Source organism: Protomyctophum parallelum (genome assembly GCF_964188405.1).
Source record: "Protomyctophum parallelum genome assembly, chromosome: 16".
Lineage (NCBI taxonomy): Eukaryota > Metazoa > Chordata > Actinopteri > Myctophiformes > Myctophidae > Protomyctophum > Protomyctophum parallelum.
Genome location: NC_139711.1, coordinates 3495207 through 3519217, shown reverse-complemented (window position 1 = coordinate 3519217; position 24011 = coordinate 3495207). Strand labels below are relative to the sequence as shown.

The following is a 24011-nucleotide window of genomic DNA, read 5'->3' as shown; positions in this document are numbered from 1 at the left end:
ACTGCAGTTGGGAAAGTAAAGTCACTAAAAGCACATTGACCAAAGTGCTGTACATACAGGCCATGGGGAGATATATCTAAAATCACAAATACAAGAAACACAGACAAACAACCAGGCATATATATACAGCTCAAAGGAACAAATAGCAGCCACATCGGGAGGTCGGTAGAGTGGCCGGTAGAGTGGCCGGATGGGAATCGCAAGGTTCCCAGTTCGATCCCGGGGCTCCGCCAGAGTCAGTGTGGAAGTGTCCTTGAGCAAGACTCATGAACCCCTGATTGTAACGCGTTTCGCGGAAGATATTGGACATATAAACTCCGTCTGAATACTCGTCCAGTGTCAATGCCGCCCTTCTTTTTTTTTTTTACCCATTCTGACCTGAGATCAGATTCTAAAAATGTCTATTACATCCTGACAGTTTCATTATTAACCCATTCTGACCTGAGATCAGATTCTAAAAGTGTCTTCGATTTTTCAAAAATAGCAGACCTACAAGCTCGTATCGCGCCACCGAGTGGCGCGATACGAGCTTGTAGGTCTGCTATTTTTCAATAGCTAAAGCATAACATGATGCCGACACCAAAATGGGTGCCCGGTCAGAATGGGTTAAGAATCATGAAAGCAAGCCAAAAATAAGCAACTACACTTCAGAAATAAGCCCAAACTATAAAGCAACGGGCAAATATGAATATTAAGCTATGTTACAGGACAACTAGCCCAAAGTCGCTTACAATAAGCAGACCTGGCAACAGCTTTCGGCAATTTGCATGGGGGGAAACAATATTTCGTCGGCAGACTGTCTTTGTGCAGATAAAGAAATGCTAGTCTGTTGCAATAGGAGAGTTGTAAGTAGTCTTTGACTAGTCTGAACAAGTTTGTTTGGTCTGAAGTCACCTTAATAGGGAGGGGAATGCCACATCCCACGGTCTAGCCGCTAGCGGCTGCATGTGACAACGAAGCTGTGACACCCCTGAGCTTGGCTTTGGATTGTGGGACAGTTGCTATTATTTTTCGCCGATATCTCTAGGTCGTCCTCAGACGAGCCCTCCATCGTCGTTCCCAGTCATCCCGGTTCTCCATACATCCGGCCAGTTCGTTGGTACTTTGCACTCCTGCATCGCTCTTGAGTACATCCACGTATGTTAGCGTGGGGCGATATGATGGTGTGATAATTCTATTGCCTAGTCTGTAGTGACTGTAGAAAGGAATACCAGCACTCACTTTTGATCCATTTAGGATTTCTTGTTTATTACAAATATGAATTATGTGCCAAGCACATTGATCATGTTACACGGGAGACAATGTCTGACCAAAATGACCACAAACTTTTCCATTTGCAAAGACTGTTCAGCTTCAGTCGTGCAATGAGGTGGCAAGGCACAATCGTTCAATGCCAAACGTAATAAGCCACTTGAATTCGGGGCCCTTGAAAACAGACTGTAGTGTTCAGTAGACCAATAAATCAGCTCATATAAAGCAGCGCTTTTAGAAGTCTGCATCAGCACCCAGCATCACAGTCACAGAATAACAGGCAGAGTGTGTTTAATATGCCTGTTATTCTGTGACTGTGTGCACGTGAATACATGAAGTGTATATACTGTATAGTTGTTTGCTCATGCTCCGAGTCCTCCCATGGATCTATCCATGACTTTCATTTCACAGTGTACCACCTTGACAGTAGAGACGGCCAGAGGCCTTTCAAACACACAAAACAGAGAGGCTATAGCGAGCAGATGCAGCCTCAAATTGTCCTCATCATTAGATTGAGCATAGCTTCCAGCACAGACTGCACAGCAGCAGAGAATGATACAGGCCTACTCAGCACCAGCCGGGAGTGTGTGTGTTTGTGTGTTTGTGTGTGTGTGTGTGTGTGTGTGTGTGTGTGTGTGTGTGTGTGTGTGTGTGTGTGTGTGTGTGTGTGTGTGTGTGCGTGCGTGCGTGCGTGCGTGCGTGCGTGCGTGCGTGCGTGCGTGCGTGCGTGCGTGCGTGCGTGCAGTGCGAGTGAGTGAGTGAAGCATTTGGTCAGTCAGTGAATAAAATAATGAGTGAGTGAGCAAGCAAGTATTCAAGGAATTTAAAAAAGTGAATGATGAGGACGGCAAAAACACAGGAAGCACTGGGGAGATGTGTCGCAGACTGAGCGGAGGTGCATAACGTCTGAATGACGTTGAGCAGATGAACACATTAAACATTTATGGATGACCTCCCATACATCCATTTGACACGGAAACGAGGTCAGCTTTCCCGCCCCCCCCCCTCTGTCTATATAGGTCAGGTCTAGCAGTGAGACCCTTGCCATGCTCACATCTACATCATCCAACCCCTCTCTGGTTGCTAGAGGCCTGCGGACAGAGCAGAAAGGCATGCAGGGCTAAATTATGCAGTGACTCCGTCTCCATATTATGACCTAGTAAAAGACTGGTTATAGCCTACTGTACACACACTCTTGCCCTCTTGGGCTTCCCTGTTTGTAGACAACAACTATCCACACACGCACGCACCCTTACGGGTCCATTTGGTACACTCTCAGAGTCATGGAGGTCCTTGCAATTAAAAAGTTTGAGAACCACTAGCACACTAAATGCAACAGAGCCTTCATTATTATCACCAGTAACACCTCTGAAGGAAGGGCCCGGAAGTAAGGAGAGTTAGTCTGTGTGCATATAGAGCCCATTCACCAAAGTTTGGCATTTCCCACAACAATACCACGACACTCGCTTGTTTTTACTTTTCTATGATGGATCCAAGAACTTCTACGTAGGTTCAATCTGGAGGAAAAGCCCCAGCTTAACCCATTCTAAACGGGCACCCGTTTTGGTGTTGGCATCATGTTATGCTTTAGCTATTGAAAAATAGCAGATCTACAAGCTCATATCGCGCCACCGAGTGGCGCGATACGAGCTTGTAGGTCTGCTATTTTTGAAAAATCGAAGAGCGACTGACATTTTTAGAATCTGATCTCAGGTCAGAATGGGTTCATCAGACCAGTGTGTGTCCGGCGGAAACCTCGTATGAATCTGATCTCGGGTCAGAATGGGTTAATACTGTGCTGTGTATATTCACAAGGGAGGTTAGAGATGCAGTGAGTGAATAATTACATTACATATACTTTACCAGGCTACTGAACATAAGAGTGTGGTTCTGCTGCTTGAGGGGAGTTTTCCCTCGCCACTGTCACCAAAATGCTCGCTAAAAGGAGGGAAAGGTCGGGTCTCATGCTTGATTCAACACATTAACCCATTCTGATCTGAGATCAGATTCATACGAGGTTTCCACATGGACACACACTGGTCTGATGAACCCATTCTGACCTGAGATCAGATTCTAGAAATGTCTGTCACTCTTCGATTTTTCAAAAATAGCAGACCTACAAGCTCGTATCGCGCCACTCGGTGGCGCGATATGAGCTTGTAGATCTGCTATTTTTAAATAGCTAAAGCATAACATGATGCCAACACCAAAATGGGTGCCCGGTCAGAATGGGTTAACCAAATAAGACCTGAGGCCGATTCTACAAATGCCTTCTGAATCAGTAGTTCTCAAACTTTTCCGTTACCAAGGACCCCCAAATTGATATATTCGGCCGTGGACAAATCTGAAAATGTTTTGTGAAAAAAGACTTCTTCAAACATTTTGAGATTTTTCAAAGAAAATGTAACAAAAAAAAATAGCAGATGTATACAAGCTTGCAGCACGGCACAAAGTGACACGCTGCATGGGAGCTTGTACAGTATATCTATATTTGAGAACCACTGTTCTAATTAAATCTTTTTCTGAAAAATCACACCCATGTGAAGTGAACTGAGCGGTACATTGCAACGACCATCATACAACACCTATAATCTATCAAATAATCTGTGAGTGTGTGTCCATTGCCGGAATGTATGCGCAGCATTAAGGCAGCCTCTAAAGAATCATGTAAACATTGTAGATGTAGAGTAGACCTACAGCCACATACTTGTTATGTGATAAATTGATCTCTGTTGGCTTAATACAACATGGGCCAAAGTACTTGTATATAGAGTGCTTTCTGGCCCGAGTCTACCACCAAACAGTACCTCTCGTCGCATTCAATACAAACAGTTGTAGCATGATGCTTGTTGACAGCACTTTACAGGAGTTAATGAAGTCAGCAAGACTTCTTTGAGTGGGCTACAACTTAATTGTCCCACTAGACATGCCTTCTCAGAAACGGCAAACAACAGCAGCCACACCACACACGACCTACAGTCAGTCACATGCCCTGACCACTCAACTGCTACATTACATTGCTCTTCTCGTCTGCTGCCCCGCATCCCAGAATAGCTCCCAGAACTTAATTGAACGTGATGATACAGCTGCAGTGGGACAAACAAACGGACAAAACCGAGAAAGCAAAAGCAAAGCAGACATTGAAACTTGCCTTTGTATAAAAGACTGCATGCAGCTTTTTGGCACAAGTCTGTGAGGTCGTCCATAAGATAAACACTGTCTGCTCCCCGCCTCTCCCCCCGACCCAGTACACACTAATGTAAACACACACACACACACACACACACACACACACACACCCCTGGCGTCTACGGTCTGGCGACCCCTTGACAGCCCCCAATCAGCATCCCACCCTAGGATAGACCACCAACAGTACCTTACCTTCGGTGTGGCAAGTGGACGACAGGATGGTGCTCGGAGGGCGGAAGAGGTACGGCAGATAACGGGAAAAACATTTCATCTTCTTCTCTCCGGTTCTTGCCGATGGGTGAAGCGTTCCTTCGGCGACTCCTCCACCACATCCGCACTGCTGCTGCCGCGACAGAGAGAGCAGAGAACCCGGTTGGGGGTTAGAGAGGCAGAGAGAGAGAGCGAGAGAGAGAGAGAGAGAGAGAGAGAGAGACCCTGTAATGCTGCTGCTATGGCATCATGGTGGCTATGACAACATCACTCCTTCCAATTCCATCCACACAGATTCAGACAGCACAGCGCAGCGCACCCAGCAGCAGGGAGCGTAATTAAGCGTGCGCCGGGGAGCGAACAGCGCACTGTACGTGTTGGGTTAGTTCATTCCTACTGCAGGCTTGGGCAGGGGCAGGAGGCATGCAGCCAGCCAGGAGCACGCAGGTCGCTCCTGTCGAATCAATCAGATAGGAGTTTCGAACTAAAGAGAATGTCATTTGCACATAGAAGAATACACACTGAAAATCTCCACGGGATTTCACTTTACATTTTTCCTGCTGTCACATAGACAATGTTCTCCAAGAAAAACGCTGAGTTGGTCCTGCTGTTTTCCTGTTTATATACTGCATAACAAATTAGCAATAGACCCCTTGATGACCACCGGACGATGCCGACAAGGAGGTGGAAGGGAACCATGCTATGCTGGACATTACATACGAATTACCGTAATTAGTTGTAGAGGAAAGGAAACTTCCCCCAAGTCTGGGTTAAAGAGTTATTGCTTTGGCGCCATCTAATGGCAATTTCTCATATGATCAGATCAACTAATGATCAACTATATTAACCTCGCGTCACCTTGCTATACCATTTTGGGTTTATCGTATAATGGATCTGACAACGTTTTTTTCAAGTTTCTTAGTTCGTTTGGTAGGCTATATCCATATTTTATTCCAACTCGTAGTCGTATCACTGGCGAGACTAATTAACAAACAGGGGGAAGTCGGGGCCTGAGGGTCAAAACAAAGCGACTCCGAAAAAAACGGAATCTACAAACCGGAATATATATATTTCTTTTTTTGGTCCGTCACCTTAACTGTTCCCCCCGCCCCGTACATGGTTCCCATCACTAATGTATTTAGGTCCAGTCCTCCACACATGAATGTAACAACTTGGGGGAAAGTCACTTTTGACTGGAGTATGAACTATGTACAGACTTGACTTGTAGCAAACACAGCATCACTGAGCAGTCTGAGCTGAATGTAATGTCATACACAAAACATTTCCCCCCCAAAGCTAAAGACAGTGTATGCACCCATATTTTGGAGTGGCTGCATTCCAATATTTAGCAGTGGGTAATAAAGCAGCTGACTTGACTGACAGTATATCCCCCAAATTAGGATTCAGAGCTTTGGCGGAGGGAGACATATCACAGATGGGGCTATCGATATTAGTATTACTTTTGTGGGAATTGCAATATAAAACATTTTTCAAAGCAATATTTCATATGTGGGTAAAGAAATGCATCTTTAATTCAACAATAAGCAAGTACAAAGTGAAATTCATTTTGACAGTTCAACAAACATGTTTTTCCTAGACTCTCATGGAAACATTGCAGCATCCTCAAATGATCTGTTAAAAAAAACACTTAAACAGAAACACATTTATGTTAACAGTATATCACACAATTTCCTTCTTCCACTTCCAGTGCAGTCTGAGCGGTCTATAAAGTACAGTTCCTACGCAACTTAAATGTTTATCAATGAAATGGGATGACAAATTCCTAGTATTTCACGATAGCTTCTACAGCTTGAGCGGTATGAACTCCAAGAATAATGGAGAATTCCAGACAGTAAGTCTGATATGGTTGTAAAACCTGACTTTTAATAAACAACCCCAACGTTTGTCTTGTGCATTTCATGTACATAACGTGATGTTTTCTTTCAGAAATCCAAATGTAATGAGGATATCACCAGGTTACACTTGAATTCAGCTTTCTGTTAACATACTAAAAATAAAAATAATTGTAATTTCAGAAAGAATGCTTTGCAGAACAACAAAACAAAACAAAAAGTCTGACAGTATTCCACCTCTAAACTTCTGTCTGTCATCAGCAACTCTTTTATTTCATCCGCCTAATGAGGTTTCAACACAAACACTAAACACTAGTCCTGTTACAACACACCATGTATGTTACATCATCATCACACAGCACAGCAGGGTATTCTGGGAACAGCAGAGCATTCTGGGCAATGTCTACAATGTGTGCGTGTGTGTGTGCGTGTGTGTGTGAGTGTGTATGTATTTAGTGTGTATGTGTATGTGTGTGTATGTTATTTATTCGGGCCTTAGGCTAATTTATGGCATTCCGCACGCGGAGAACGGCCGAGAATAGCAGACCTACAAGCTCACAACACGTCATGATGCTGGTAGCTCGGCTATTCTCTGTGCACTACACCATCATGCGATGGATGATAAATTAGGCTGACGCCTGAGACCCAGGCCAGCACTCTGTCACTTCTTTAACCATCAGTCAAAGGAAAGTTACTCCTGTATTTCTAAGAATGTTATACATTTCCAGGGAAATCCATCCATCGGTTCATCTGTAACAAATCTGCTGGTCTGTGTTCTGTCAGCGTCATGTCACGGTTGCGATAAACTAATAAAAACGGTAAAACAAAATTTAATAGTACGACAACAGCAACAACAATAATAATAATAATAATAATAATAATAATAATAATAATAATAATAATAATAGTAGGGAGGAACAGCAGGCTGTGACACACAGGCAAGAATCAATATGAATAATAACTGAACACTCGTCGGGGGATTCTGCAGAAACAATTAACACATATTTCAATAGGAGGCGACACCGCTTTGTATTACAGTAACGAGAATAGAATCTAATTGTAGGTAGCTACTGTACTGCAACAACAACGAAAAACAATCAACAAAAGGAGAAATCTTTAGTCAAAGCTTTTTAGTTAGCAGGATGGGATCATGGGATGAGGGATTGCTAAGAACTGGCAGAGATCTACAGTATGTGAGTTAGCAGGAGCTTGGCAACCTGAAGAGGTTTACATGAGACTATAGGTTATAGAGTTAAATTCACTGTTTACTGCATGGGAGCAAATGAAGGAGAAGCAAATCCTTGTCGTCGGGCAGAAACCTTGTTTGTCCAAGGCCGTGACTTCTCAGGAAATGGGAAAAATAACCTGTGTTCCAATGGACCCAATGACGTTATTAGTCACAAGCTCTTCTTAATATTTGTCATTGGTTAAGTATTTATAAAACGGACTTAACCACTTTCACTTTCAAAATGATTTAAAAAAAAAGAAGAAAAAGATCCGAGATCTGTTGGCGAAAATAACCATTCTACAAGCTGACACTGTGTCATGGGGGGCATTCATTTACAGCAAGGTTTCTGCCCCGACAGCAATAAAATGTAGTTATTATGTACAAAAGAAGCCCTGGCTGCCAACAAGAGTTGGTCCCCCGCATTCAATCTCTCACACACCCCTCCCTCCCTCCCTCTCTCTCTTTCCATCCCCTGCTTCCTCCAACCCTCCCCGTGTCAGTGGCTGACCAGGCTGCCCCGCGCCTTCCCATCAGGCCTTGCATATCCTGGTCTCTGTCACAAACTTGTTCTCAAAGTGATGAATGGTGAAGCACTCCTCTGCCGAGCGCTTCTTGATCCCGCCACCTGAACACAGACACACACACAGTGCACACGCACGCACACACACACACACACACACACACACACACACACACACACATTTAACATCTTTATTTGCATTCACATTTTACAAGGAATTTCTTGAACACAAACAATATAGTGGATGCGCAAGCTTGAAAGAAACTCTACAACAAGTGCTTATACAGATCACGGGTACAGAAAGCCATATACTGTATGGCGACTGCCAATTATTGCAGAATTTTGCCGATGCCTTAGCTCTCGGCTTGGGCATGCCTGCAATCTGCAGGCCGCTCACGACTGATTTATGGACATTACCGAGGCTTCCAAATATGAACACAAGTAGTTTACATTTGTAGCCAAGCTGTATAATAGCATCCTTAAGACGCTGGTACTTAAGCACCTTGGTAAGGGATGTCTCTTCCAGACTGTGGTCAAATGTACATGCCACTTCCAAAATGGTCACTTCTCTACTGTCCTCATCAACAACAACAATATCTGGTGTACACACACACACACACACGCACGCACGCACACAATTCTATATGTAAAATAAATGGGTGCTATTATTTTATTTTATTTTGTTAACAAACACACACACACATCTTATAAATCCCATAGATAAAAAAAAAAATGAAAATAGCTGATCTTGTTTTCCGGGGCAAACGTTTTGGGGTCTGTTTGGAACTAAACAGTTGTGGGAGCCAGACTGGTATAATATATAGAGACATTTGAGACATAATATTCACTGTGTGGACCTGGGAGGTCGCAGCGGCGCTGCATGCGGTACGTCTCCTTGCCGTGGCAGAAGTGGCGGATGTAGACGCCCAGAGGCTTGAGGTCTTCGATGCGCTCGGTGACCACCAGGTCCTCCTGGACCAGGTAGCTGCGGTACGACCCAGACTGCATGGAGGGAGAGAGAGGGGAGAGGCACAGAGACGGCGCTGTAAAGCATTGGTTCCCAACCGTTTTATACTTAACCCATTCTGACCTGAGATCAGTTTCTAAAAATGTCTTCTACATCCTGACAGTTTTCTGAAAAATCCATGTTTCTATGTCAGTCGTTCTTCGATTTTTCAAAAATAGCAGACCTACAAGCTATATCTTACCATAATATTTAATGGCAAGGTGCTACCTAGTTGCAACTTCCAATGGCAGCCCATTCGTCCAAACAGAAAAGTCCTATCTGATTGTATTAAACAACGTCAAAGTCACCAACATTGCAGCTGTACGGAAAGCTTGAATTATTCTCTGTTGTGTTTGTTACAGGTGATTATTTTCCTAAGTGCTGGAGTTTGGAAGTGCCCTGCGTAGTGCGTACCACCTGTTTTGAATTAGCACATAATGCAGGAGGCAGCAGGACATTGCTTTACTGAAAACGAGTGCTTCCAAACTCTGATGGAAACATGGCCGCGGTCTGCAAATGGTCTATAATGCTGCTGCTCTGACAAAACTAAGTCTTATCACTATTCAGCACAACTGATGATATTTCAAATGTGATTAATCCGTTCTCAAGTCTTCTATTAGCGGCTAGGTGTGCTGTCATACTCAGTTTAAGCACGGCTGGATAGCCAATTTCTAGAAGAACTAACCTGTAGTGATATAAATATTTCATTCCACTTTTGTATTTTTTCTCCTTTTTGGGGCAACTCCTCTGTGTACCACCAGAGGGGGCCGCTCAAGTACCACCAGTGGTACCTGTAGTACCAGTGGTTGGGAACCTCTGCTGTAAAGGAACCAAGTACATTTACTCAAGTGTTGTACTACAGTTTGACTGATTAAAACGCGCAAACCGCATTTTAATCAAATACCCTACGCTGCCGAGATTGTTGTATTACCTTTAGAGCATACGCTGAATTATTTGGGCTTTTGATCCGTGAAAATCCGGCGAAAAAAGGTTCCCCCTTTTGTTATGATCCGATCGCGCTTGCAGCACAAGAGCCTCCTCCATGAGGAGTGGTAAGTCCATTCATTTGCATTGGCCTCAATTTCCCAGAAGCCCTAGCAGCCCACAGCATGTGTTGATTTCCGGGTTCGTCATCAAAACAAAACCATTTAGTCTCTATCTCCGCGGCAAAGACAGAGTTTCTTTTTATTTATTACAATACGGCGGATTATACACATAAAACAAAAGGCGGGAATGTCATAAATAGCAGCGCCAGTAACCTGGATTAAACAAGTCCCGGCAGTCAAACTGTTGTTAAAGGGATAGTTCAGATTTTTTTTAACTTAAGCTGTATGAAATACTTGTCATTAATATAGTGGTTGCAACTGTATTAATTGATTGCCCGAGTCCCGTGGTGGGAGTTCTGCTCTGGTTTTGGTCAATATTAAGTAGTTTCGGTCATTTTGTGGGGGGCACTGGGGCCATGTAGTAAAAGTAAATTAATTCACAAAACGAACGTCATTTGTATTGATGACCTATTTCTAAAATATTAGCGCAACTTTTGTTCAACTTTGACCCCTCTATCACATTTCTTTTAACTTTTTGTCTATGCACCAGGCACCCCAAGACTTTCTTTCTACTACCTCATGTAGTCCTGCAGTGCCACCTGAAGTTGTTTCAGTCCAATACAACAAAGAACCTGTGACTGGCCTGTTGATAACCCCAATGATGTCCCCTCTCCCAACATACTGTCATTGATCTTATAGATTTTCAAAACACGTCTGGGTTCTGGGTATTATGTTGATAAAATGCCTAAAGTAGGGACACCAGGTTAAAAGTAGTTAAGCCAGAATTAAACATATTCCAGTGTGGAACAAATTGATCAGTGAGGGGTCGCTTCATCAGACCCCGTGTGTTAGCCCATTCTGACCGGGCACCCATTTTGATGTCAGCATCATGTTATGCTTTAGCTATTTAAAAATAGCAGATCTACAAGCTCATATCGCGCCACCGAGTGGCGCGATACGAGCTTGTAGGTCTGCTATTTTTGAAAAATCGAAGAGCTACTGACATTTTTAGAATCTGATCTCAGGTCAGAATGGGTTCATCAGACCAGTGTGTGTCCGGCGGAAACCTCGTATGAATCTGATCTCAGGTCAGAATGGGTTAGTAATGACTGGAACTCTGGCGGCCCCTTCTGGCTCTATCACAGGGTGTGTGTCCATGCGTCTCATGTGTCTCCAGGTCTAGGACCATATTTCGGAACTTCTGCTATACCGTGCTGTCTAGTGGAGTAGAAATACCTCAACGGTAACAGACAGTAAAGGTGGTTGCATGCCGCTTAAAAATCCGAATTCACGCTCCGTGTGTGGGAACCTTAATGGCTCGTACACCCTGCACGATATTTGCTCCGATTATGCCGTCGGGGAGCAGTTTTGGCGCTCGCCGACAAAACTCCCGATCTGATCAAGATCGGGCTTTGATCTGTCGACTGTATCGATAGGTGATCAGAATCAGATGATAATATATATAACCTTTATTCCTTCGGTGTGTGTGTGTGTGTGTGTGTGTGTGTGTGTGTGTGTGTACGTGCACACACGCACGTCTGTGTGTGTGTGTGTGTGTGTGCGTGCCTGCACGTACATACAGAGAGAGACAGAATTATTATTGAAAATAAAGATTTAACGTCCTGTCTCACACGTAGCCTACGCTATCACAAACATTTCGCCCTGTGTAGCCTATTCCTGTACGGGTGCATGCAGAGAGAGAGAGCGGCCAAATGCATACGTTTGGGAGTCCCCGACATGAAAAGGTTTGCGCACCAGTGATGTATACTTTATATAGCAACATGATACGTCTTTCAGAAAACGGTTAGGATTGAGAGAACCCTTGTAGAATGGGCCTCGGTTAACACATTCTGTACATACGACATCTGGAAACGTCATAGGGACTCGAACCGAGCGGTACATACGATGTCTGTAGACGTCCTAGCGCATCCTCAATGATATCGGGCGAGAGAGGAAAATATTTTTTCCTTTTTTTATTTGTCAGTTTGCCTTTCGGCTACCGTATGCTACGCTCTGCAGTCATGTTATCTTACCGTTGCCTTAGCGATATGAGCTTGTAGGTCTGCTATTTTTGAAAAATCGAAGAGCGACTGACATTTCTAGAATCTGATCTCAGGTCAGAATGGGTTAATCAGACCCAGTGTTTGTCCGGCGGAAACCTCGTATGAATCTGATCTCAGGTCAGAATGGGTTAAAACAGGCTGTGAGGGTATTTCAGTCCTACCATGAGCTCCATGAACAGGTCCATGAGGTCTTGGGGAGGCAGAACCACCGAGGTGTTCAGAGGGATCACAAAGCAGGTCCTCAGGGACAGGTCCAGGTAGGCTGTCAGCTTCTACTCACACACACACGCACACGCACGCACGCACGCACACACACACACGAAAGTCGAAAGTGATAAAGAAACACACACACACATGTTGCTTACTGTACTGCATGAGTGGTATGTGGCACATGGGTATATATGAATAAATACTTTGATTATGCTTGCTGTCATGTGTGTAGTCGTCCCCCAAAGGCCCAGCCTCTCTACAATGTTTATCTTGTTAGAATGTTGTAGACTAAATGTTGATATGGCATTGGTACATTTTCTTTTGCAAAAAAAAGTTTTCAAATTGTATTGTACATTTGTACATTGACTGCTGTGGGACCCACTACATTGAAAACCTGACTATAACGTGTGTGTGTGTGTGTGTGTGTGTGTGTGTGTGTGTGTGTGTGTGTGTGTGTGTGTGTGTGTGTGTGTGTGTGTGTGTGTGTGTGTGTGTGTGTGTGTGTGTGTGTGTGTGTGCACCCGCTTTGAATGTTATCAACCAATAATCACCACTAGGTTACACCACTAGGTAATGGAGCCAGCAGCAGTCTCGCCTGGAGCCTACTGCATGTATACTGGCTGCGTGCGATCAGGCAACGCGGAAGTAAAAAATACTGCCGCCGAAGCGAAGACATCGTGAAACTGACTTACATGGCCGGTTAAGACTGGATATGAGGTTAGGGGACATACGTGGCCGGTTAAGACTGAGGTTAGGATTAGGATTGGTGTTAAGTGTTAGGGAGGGTTAGAAATAGTCAGATAACTCGACCAACGTTGGACGTGTCCGCGTTTCCTAATCGCAGCCAGTCGACTCCAGGCGAGCCTGCTGGCGCGATTGCATTCGAGCAGTGTTGTTTTTGGCAGCAAATTTTGATTTTAGTTTAGTCACAGACTCTTGAATAGTTTTAATTTAGTTTTAGTCACGTTTCAGTCACCTGGAATGTTTTACTGTTAAGTCTAGTTTTAGTCGACTAAATGTCATAAGATAAACCTACAGTTGATTTAGTCGACTAAAATGTGTTTTGGCGGGCCTCGATGCCATCCTAATGATTTTACACTTGTAAAAATAGCTTGTTGAAAATAGCCGATCTACAAGATGTAGATGACGTATACTGGATCTCTTGTCCACTAGTCCCTTCCTAGCATTTTAGTCTTTAGTAGTTTTTATTTGTTGACGAAATTGTCAGTGTATTTAGTCTTAGTTTTAGTCATCATAGCTTAGTTTTCATTCAGTTTCCGTTTAGTTTTCGTCAGTGAAAAAAGGTAGTCGACGAACATTTTTCGTCTTAGTTTTAGTCGACGAAAACAACACTGCATTCGAGTGATAAGTAACCTAGTGATTATCGGCTAATTTTTACACGAATCTGTTGGTGTGTGTGTGTGTGGGGGGGGGGGGTGTAGTAGTGTGAGTGAACTGCTCACCCTGTGGAAGTCATGCAGGATGTACGCGGGGTCTCCGGGTCTGAAGCGTGGGGGCGGGACGCTGATGACGGCCATGTTGTCAGAGATCTCCACCTCCTCCTCCACACGGGGCAGGTAGTACGGCTGGCCCTCTCCACCGACCCCTGCTGACACATCACTGAACTGCATCGCACCATGGTACAGCCTCTGCACCGTGCACGCACACACACACACACACACACGCACACACACGCACACGTGAACACATGCACAAACTACCAGTACTGTAAAGTTGCAGATCTGCAAGCTCGAAATGTGGCACGAAGCGATGTGCTTTGAGCTTGTAGATCTCAGCTACTGTACCTTTGCTATTCTTGAATTTCAATCCTGAAAAGTAACTGTTTTGGACTAAATGTTTCCACCCCCGACAAGACAATATATATATATATATAGTAGTAGTAGATCTTGAAGGAATTTAATGAACGTGTTCTGTGAGCGACTACTTCTAAAGCCCAAACCACACCAAACGGTTGGGTTACCTTAAAATCCCTCTCCCTCCCTCCCTCCCTTCCTCCCTCCTGACCCTTTGGTGTGGTTTGGGGCTGGGCTTAATAGTACATCCTTGAGTCCAAGTGGACAGATATGGACATACACAGACGGACAACCCAAACAAATATTGCCTCCGGTCACAGCTGTCCACCAGCGGAGTCATAACAATGGGTTGTGAAGAACATTCGCAGAGATGTGTACATGGATACGACAGAGGGTGTGTGTGTGTGTGTGTGTGTGTGTGTGTGTGTGTGTGTGTGTGTGTGTGTGTGTGTGTGTGTGTGTCCAGGGGCACCATTTGGGTCATTACGGGATGGCGATTGTCACTCTCTAGTGTTCAACTTTATTTTAAATTCAGTTATTTTATGCATATCGTCCTTAACTCTGAATTGTTTTAGCAGATTAATCTGATTTCATCACAACCATCCATCTACATGTGACACGTGTTATAATTTAGATAACAAAATAGAACAAAATAGTGAAAATGGTTGCTCTACCGTCTACAAGCTCTCAACGCTCTCAATCGTTTGGCGACACGTTGAAATCTTGTACATCCACTATTTGTGCTATTTTAGAAATGGGGCTATGGTAACTTAGTTTTTGCAACCCCTTTGCATGAATCCTGTTCTAAACGGCTGCTATGTACACATACAAGCGAAAGTACATTGTAAAGCACAAGTGAATTGATGATTTATTGGATAAGGACTCTCTATAAACATTCCTGCGTTCCATCAACTATTTATTAATGACTGTAATTTCAAATGTAAAAAGTAAATACTTTGTTGTTGTCGTCGTAGACGAGGACAGTAGCGACCAACGACACCATTTTGGAAGTTGTACTTCTGACTAGTACAGTCTGGAAGAAATCAAGAAACATTCCTGGCCAAGGTTTGTAAGATGTGCTCTTACAGCTTGGGTAAGTGTGTTGTGGTGTGTTCTTCCCAGGGGGGCAGTCAGCCAGATATTTCGTGAAGCCTCATTTGAAATCGGTAGTTCATATAATGGCCTGTTGTGGCGCTGGACTGGACCCAAAAAGCCCCATAGCTCCATAGAGGCCCATGTATTTTGGCCCAACTTCACCTAGACTGTATTACCTTAATAAACATGGTCATGAATACTTTCTTCTTCCAGTCACTAGTTTAAAGTCTCATTTCTAATGTCATAATATTCTTTTTGGAAAATTATGGTCCCATTAATTAAAAAAAATGACCATAAAGTCGCGTATGTTCTGAGGGGCGTGGCTACCGTTACAGTCTATGATCGGGATTCCCCTCCCACTCAAGAGTCTTCTCCTCCCACTCGAGTCAAAATAAAAACCAACGGAGAAGAAGGGGGGAAGTCCCGCCTCGTTGTCTGGGCAGCCAATGACCAGCTGGTACAAAACGGAGCCAGCCAATGGCCAGCTGGTACCAAAAGATGGCGACTTACATCAGGAATTAGCATATCATTACAGGCTTCATTTTACGTTCATGTTAGACCCGGGGAACGCTTTGTCCATATTTTTTACAGTCTATGGTTCTTCCAGGTTTTTTTCGAAGGGCATACCATAATCATTCCCTGCACAACACGTGCACGTATATAGGCTATACGCTCGCACGTGGTCAATGGATGAGATGGTCAGCAGAGGGTATTCTGGGGTGAAGGAGACACGTCGAGAGCTTGTAGATCGCAATTTTAGGCAACAAGATTTTGTGAATACAAAAAAAGGTCAGCCCAGGCAAGTACAGTTGTAACTCAGGTCCGATTTACTAAGAATAGAGGTTTTAAGTGGATATTACTGTAAAGCATTGATTCTCAGCCTTTTTTATTTAATTCAAGGATCCCCTGTGTGATATGCATTACGCCCATCATTACACCCATCTCTAGGAAGTAGGGACCCAATCTACACTGCCAATATACTAAATTAAACTCAGACACGTAATGGTCCATTTGGACCACTGGTGGTCCCCAGACCCGGCCTTGAAAACTGTAGTTCTGCATTGCATGTGTGTATTTGCAGGTATGTATGTGACTGTATGTTGGAAAAAGGTGAGGGGCGCTCTTATCACTGTACATCATCATGACGTAACATGTCGATTTGCTCGTCCACATATTATGACGTAAACTCTCCATTCAATGGGAATTGAATGTTTGTGTAAGACAAAAATCTATTCTAATAGCTGAATATATAATAAAAGACAATAAACATATTAACATTAACATATTATAAACAAATGCAAAGTATGTTATATGTATATTGTTGTACCTTAGGAGCAAAGTAGCGATACAGACATGCTCCTCCAACGATCACCCCACTGAGAATGAAGGCTATGCCCAGTAGAGTCAACAGACAGCGGCCAGTAGAGCCCTCACTGCTCTCCTGAACAGAACCCACCTCTGGATCCTACACGCACGCGCGCGCGCGCGCACACACACACACACACACACACACACACACACACACACACACACACACACACACACACACATACGCACAAATGTGTCGGCTGACCAGAAGCAAGTACAACATTCCTTGGATCAATCATGTATAATTTAAAATGATGATAGCCTAAAGATACCAAATTAAAAGTCAGACATAAAATACATCTATATGATACTAGTCTTGATCCAAGGCTAATATTATACAGTGTGTGAGTGCATATTATGCATATATAGGCTCGCTCGATACAGCGGTGTAATATGTTGCTTCTGCATGGCTTGCTGGCCAGATGTTTAAAAGATGGGCGGTCCCAGACAGTGGGCTGTTGTGTGTCGCATGATCGCATCAGGTGCAATCTGTCATTGTGTGAAACTGCAAGATTGCGACAACTATATAAAATAAGACCCTAAACCTGCAGTATGCACTATATGCAGAGAGGATAACACACTCAATGGCACACATAGACATGATGGATCGATCAGGACTGGCGGAGTGGCGGAGGGTTTGATGACAGCTAGACGTGGTCACGGTCACCGTCTCCTGATCTGCGAGTCGACCCCCGGTGAAGGCCTGGACAGCCGTCAAACATAAACACATACGCGCACGCAGAAACGGCCACACACAGACAGACAGACAGACGCTCTTCGCCAGACAAAACACGCCAGGTTCCTCACCTTATCCGAGGCTGCTGCATCTTTCTCCAGCGCCTTCTGCGCCAGAGCGGAGTTGAACGCAATCTTCACCATGTTGCAGCGGAGGACAGCGGGAGTATATGTTGTGTAAAAATCAGAGGAGATTATCTGTACGGAGCCGCTACAGGCTCTGGTGATACGCCGTAATGTGTGACCTATAGAACACTGTTGCTACCTCTAGAGGTCGTCGTTTGGCAATTTAGGCAAATGCATGTTTTAATTTAGAATTTCAGAGAGTAAAACGGTGGACTCGAACCCGCGACACGACTACGTCAGGCTGGATTACCGACCAATCAGTCATATTTTAATATTTTCCGAGTCCTGACAACATTTAGCCAACTGATTTTCCCCTCTGTGTCAATGATGAATAACGTTATTGATAAAGCATGTATCAAACAAAGTTACAAAGTGCTTTATTCACGAATACGATGAAATTTATAAAATATAGAGTTTTAAAATCTAAACTACTATGTAGCCTAAATACTATCTATGCTTTATACCATTAATCTGAGGTAGGCTACAATTCGGTTCAGTTCAGTTCAATAAGTTCAATGTCATATCATTGTTTTGAATTTTATTATTATAGTCGCCAGGATTTTCTCCTTATTATTATCCTTTTAGCTGTAACAGCACTGTTAGGCTAAGGATAAAAGGCTAAAAAAAATGTAGACACATTTATGTCTAAATGAAAATCCAAAAAGAACATCTATGAGCGGAGGCAGAGCTCAGCCATAGAGTTATATACTCTAAGAGCTCAGCTCTTAAAAGTAGCCTACTTCCCTCAAACGCTGAGCCACAGTGACCCCTACAGTCACGGTATTCGGTGGTTCACCAATTCACATGTAACACCAAGTTATTCTCAACAGCTCCTCTCTGTGACGCATTTTACAACCTCGTCGGCATTATATAGCGCTTCCGGTGACTTTGCTGGGGATTAACATGACACCGAGATAGAAAATATATTTCTCGGTTACATTAGATGTATAGACTTCGTCTTTACTTTCTCATGACATTCATTTAATACTCGAAATTGTATTGTAATGAGTCGGACTGCCGAAAGCTAATGAATGAAATCACAGATCATAACAGCAAGGTTAGGTTTGTGTTGTTTTCTGTAGCTTTGGTTCCATCTGGTGGGGACGAGTGGAGACGTTTTCTCAATTTAACCGATAATAATGCAAAATAAGGAATCATTTTCAATTATTACTCTACACACACAACAATGACAACATCTATTTAATACAGTTTATGCCGTTTTGTAAGACTTCTAATGAAAATGATAGCGAGCCCTAGACTGTGAATAGGCTACTAGGCCTACATTACTTACAGTAAATTGCTTTTATGGTAAATCAAATAATATATAAAAAGAGTGTTGTCTAGAGTGTTTGTTCAGTAGAAGGAGTCTCCATCCATCTCTCTCCAGCTCATTATGCGTTTTCAGGTCAGGATGCCCATTTGATTCAACTCGGTCAGGATGCAGATTAAACAAGTGAAATTGTAAGTGATGACACAAATAAAGCAGAAGACAAAATTTGAAATGGAGCACGATAAAAAATTAAGCTGGGAAATGGGTACGCTCTTGTGATTGGCTGAAATGTTGTCACCTACATCATACATGTACAGTATGTTCTGTTTATTAAAGAGCTGGAGTCAGAGACCCCTGTTACTGATGAACAAACATTAGCAGTGATTCATGTTAGAATACATTAACCTTTTAACAAAAACATTTTTGTTTTAAACAGATTTTGATGAAATAAGTAGAAAATGTTTACTCATGCACATTATATAATGTTTTGAGAACAACATGACAGTCAACGTGACGTCATGTAAAAATTCAACAACCCATTGGGCTGGATTAAAAATTACACCGAAAATCATCTTTGATTGAACTTTGATCATGCATAGCAAGTCTGAATGTGACCCCCTTTCCACCGGTTGGTTCCGGTTGGGAACCGGTTCAGTTCTTTTTGGTTCTTAGTCCATGAGCCAAAGCTCCAAAATTGGTGGGAAAAACTAGACCTATATTAAATTGTTTATAGGATCAATACAAGTAAATTAATACATGATAACCCTTCCACAGTAGGCCTAGTAGCTTTTTCATATTTTCGATTATTTTGCATAAAATATATTGCATATTTTCCTACATAATGCCTCATTTGCATATTTAAACATGTAAAATTTGTAATACAATAAATCATTGTCTCCATGTAAGTACTCAATTGGGGAAGTTTCATGGTGATAACAATCTAATATAGGTATGGTTTTTATGGTTTTATACGTTCCAATTTTGGAGCTCTGGCTCATGGACTAAGAACCAAAAAGAACTGAACCAACCGGTGGAAAAGGGGGGACTGCATGTAAATCCGATGGAGCATTAGTTCGACATGCGGACATGCTCCCGTGCTTGCGGTTATGGTTAGGTTAGGGTTTGAGGTGGGTTGTCGTTTGTCGGACCAATGACTAGTCTAACTAACGTACTGCACCCGGCACAGTGGTTCCCAAACCTTTTCATGTCAAGGGCCCCCCAAATCGACATTTATTAGGCCGCAGATCCCCATTTGAAAAGATATGCCATGATAAGAGAGGATTTTTACGGCTATAGCAGTGATTCCAAAACATTAATTTCATGGACCCCCAGTGTCACACGCATTAGGCTACGGGTCCATTTGGTTCCATTTGTACACTCTCAGAGTTACAGACCCATAAGGGTCCATTTGGTTCCAAACTATCATTTAGCCGGGGAGCCCCCTGGAAGTCCTTCAAGGACCACGGACCCCACTTTGGGAACCATCGTCCACTCCTATATGAGACCTGGACCAGAGCATCAGTTGACAGTCTGTGGTGGTGAGATTCTCTCTCTTTATATACCTGTGACCTGTCTCATGCACTGCTATTCAGTATATACGGTGCCTGACAAAGGCCATATAGAGGCCGAAACGTTGTGTGTTTTACTTTTGACTTTTGACCACTTTGGTAATAAATAAGTTATTTGGGCACGTTTCCCAGACACTGGGTTGGGATCCATTTGTGCCGTCGTCGTGGAGATATTCTTATGGGACCCTTTATATCTTTTGTTTCCCACATTTTGTTTAGAATTATTATTATTTAAAAAAATATATATATAAAAAAACATTTAAATATAAAATAAAAAAACATGAATTCAAAATAAATTCAATGATTTCTTCCTCAGCAATAAATATCATGAAGAAATCTAAGAAAAATCTAAGAAATTACTTAAATTAGAAAAACGATTAAGAAGTCATGAAAATAGCCGATCTACAAGCTCACAATGCTGCGTGAAACAACATGTTAGGGGTAGTAGACCTATTAGCGTAAGGTCTGCCAATTGATGTCTTCCCAATACCTATACAGTCAGGGAGGGTATACCGTCGTTGGTTATATGTCATGGAGGTCTGTGCAACCCTACGAGGAGCCAAGGATACAGTATATGGCCTCCTCAGACCACCACTGATGATGTTACGGGCAGCATTATGTTCACCAATCACCACGACGTCTCCAGACTCTTTCATGCCTGTCACATGTGCTCAGCGTGAACCTGCTCTCATCTGTGAAGAGAACGGGGCACCGATGGCGGAGCTGCCAATTCTGGCGTTCTCTGGCCTCTGTGGTGAATGCCAATGGAGCTGCAGCGCACACACAGCGCTGGGCTCAGGCTGTGAGCGCACGCAGGTCCCACTGGAGGACGTCGTCCACCCTCATGGATCTGACAGTTTGGTCAGAATAATGCACACCCGTTGCCCGCTACCACAATGCCTATTCTATTTTTGGGGGGGGAATGGGGGATTGTTTTTCTTTTGCCTCTCTCACTTACATACGTTAGTATAGTTTATCTGACCTGGTGTTATATATACTGTGATGATGTTGGCCGAGATTATGTTTTGCACCCTGTCTGTCCGTCCGTCCGTCCGTGTGCGTGCATGTAAATGGCAAATGGTGCATTTATATATAGCGCCTTTGTCTAAGGCGCATTACAATGATTGTGCATTACATTCAGTCATTCACACGCACATTCATACACCGATGGTGCTAGAAATCATGCAGCCGCCAACCTGCTAATCGGGAGCAATTGGGGTTCAGAGTCTTGCTCAAGGACACTTCAACACTATAACTAAGGGGGAGCCGGGATCAAACTGGGAAGTGCACACACACTCCCTCCCTGGATGGCAGAACCTTGTTCGGGCCATTATAGCGCCACCAGGAGGCAGATTTGTGCAAAACATACTTTTTGACAGTATAGGTCTACACTAGCCCTGGAACATGACTGCCATGATGATTATCATGACAGTCATGCAGTAACTTTGCCCTGTTTTTTGCGCTCGCTGCATTTACAAGATTTCCGTATATATATAAACATTCAGATTTCAAATATAAAGTACTCACAAAGTGTCCCACGGGTGTTAGTTAGTAGCAGCGCCAGCGATTAGAATTGCTGCGTCCCGCGTTGTTTAATAAAAAGCATTTTTGTCCGAGCTCCCCGGCGACTTTTTTCAAACGGGGTTCGTTTGGGAAATCCACAGTTGCACACCGGGAGCGCACTCGCCTATTAGTCTGTATTGGCAGGGGCGGTCAGCCTACCTATATCGAACACACCGAGTGCCACCCTCCTCCCGACCGATAGGGGCGCGTAGTTGAAAGCCAATGGCAAAATAACACCTCGGATAAAAATGCTTTTTATTAAACAACGCGGGATGCAGAAATTCTAATCGCTGGCGCTGCTACTAACTAACACCCGTGGGACACTTTGTGAGTACTTTATATTTGAAATGCGAATGTTTATATATTTTAATTATTTGTAAATGTAGCGTTCGCAAAAACCAGGGTGAAGTTGCGTCATGACTCTCGTATGAATACGAGAGTCATGGCTAGGTCTACACATAGATATAGAAACCTAGATACATCATTCGCCACTGCATGCAGTTCATTGGAGCGTCCGCAGGCCACCATATTTGTGAAGGCACGCCTCAGACTGGCCTGCCGAATATCCCCTTCTGTGACGCGCCAAGGACTATTAAATGAGGACAGGAAGCGAAGACCTTTACGGTGGACTCCATGTTGCTCCCTGGAAGGAAAGAAACATGCGCAATGGGCTATATGCACATTATGCAGCCAACACTTCCCCGTTCAACTTCCTTGCAGTCTCAATTGCGCATGTTTCTTCCCTTCCAGGGAGCAACATGGAGTCCACCGTACGGTCGTCGCTTCCTGTCCTCTTTTAATAGTCCTTGTGACGCACGTGGAAGCTTGCCTTTCCTAAAATGCATGGTGCCCGAGAAGACGCTATATCTTCTATCTTTTAATGTCTATGCTACAGATTTTGTCCAAACATATCATGGAAATTGGTGCACATTATCTCTATAGTCATTAAACGAAACCGGTCTTTCAGAATTCCATCCTGATTGGTCCAAAATTGGCTTCGAAAGAGTGCTCTGTTTGAACAAAATGCCTCAAATCATGAACACTGTGAAATTTTGCACACATATTCCCACTGGGCAGAGGAAGAATTGCAATCACGCGAATCGGTACACATTATCTCTTAAGTGATCAAAGATCCGTCGAATTTGATCAATTCCATCCTAATTGTCGAATTCCAGACATTGCTGGTCCACAAAAACCTACCTGACCTGGAGGAGACCTGCAGTGCTCCGAGGAGCACTTTTTGTAGTTATTATTACTATACAGTGTTGTATAATGGGACCACTTCACATCTTTTCATGCTGCTATTATAGCTGTATTATAAATGTGTCCCTTTCTGTGGGCAAATAAAAACCTCAATTCAGTGTGGAAAAAACTGTCTCTAGTCTTTCTTTTCTCTCTCTCTCTCTCTCTCTCTCTCTCTCTCTCTCTCTCTCTCTCAATATCTGACTGCGCTTCTCTCTCTTCCCCTCTTTTTCTAACTCTCCACTTGTTGTCGTCGTCCCCCCCCCCCCTCTCTCTCCACTTCTCTCCATCTCTCTATATCCTGCCCATGTCTTTACCCCCCCCCCCCCTCTCTGTGGTGGTCTCTGCTTTCAGTCCAGTGAGTCAGTCATGGTTGTTCATGTAAGTAAATAAACACTTACAGTGCACCAGCTCTCTAACACACACGCACAAGCACTGGCTTCAGTCCAGACAACTCCACTGCAAATATATCACATTTAGCTCTTTGTGTGCGTGCGTGCGTGCGTGCGTGCGTGCGTGCGTGCGTGTGTGCGTGCGTGCGTGCGTGCGTGCGTGCGTGCGTGCGTGCGTGCGTGCGTGCGTGCATGCGTGTGAGGACACATATGTCACAGACACACACAAACACACTCAGACATACTGTACACATCAACAGAA

At 43.6% G+C, this 24011-nt stretch overlaps 2 protein-coding genes across 2 annotated transcripts in view; both read right to left on the bottom strand.

The window, feature by feature from the left end:
- The window catches only part of LOC310873108 (serine/threonine-protein phosphatase 2A 55 kDa regulatory subunit B beta isoform), a 90980-nt gene extending 86237 nt beyond the window's left edge, over positions 1-4743 (bottom strand). The window contains exon 1 of the mRNA XM_083785404.1: positions 4633-4743. Within this exon, the coding sequence (XP_083641530.1) occupies positions 4633-4711 (79 nt within the window). The 5' untranslated portion in view covers positions 4712-4743. The remainder of the gene's footprint in view (positions 1-4632) is intronic.
- Positions 4744-6160: 1417 nt separating this feature from the next.
- LOC310873364 (integral membrane protein 2A-like) lies at positions 6161-17812 on the bottom strand. The gene is made up of 6 exons (XM_083785732.1): positions 17661-17812; positions 16813-16950; positions 14040-14225; positions 12528-12638; positions 9109-9253; positions 6161-8356 (listed from the first exon to the last, which is right to left on the bottom strand). The coding sequence occupies exons 1-6, from the start codon at positions 17730-17732 to the stop codon at positions 8262-8264; spliced, it is 747 nt and encodes a 248-aa protein (XP_083641858.1). The 5' UTR covers positions 17733-17812; the 3' UTR covers positions 6161-8261.
- Between the last annotated feature and the right edge of the window lie 6199 nt (positions 17813-24011).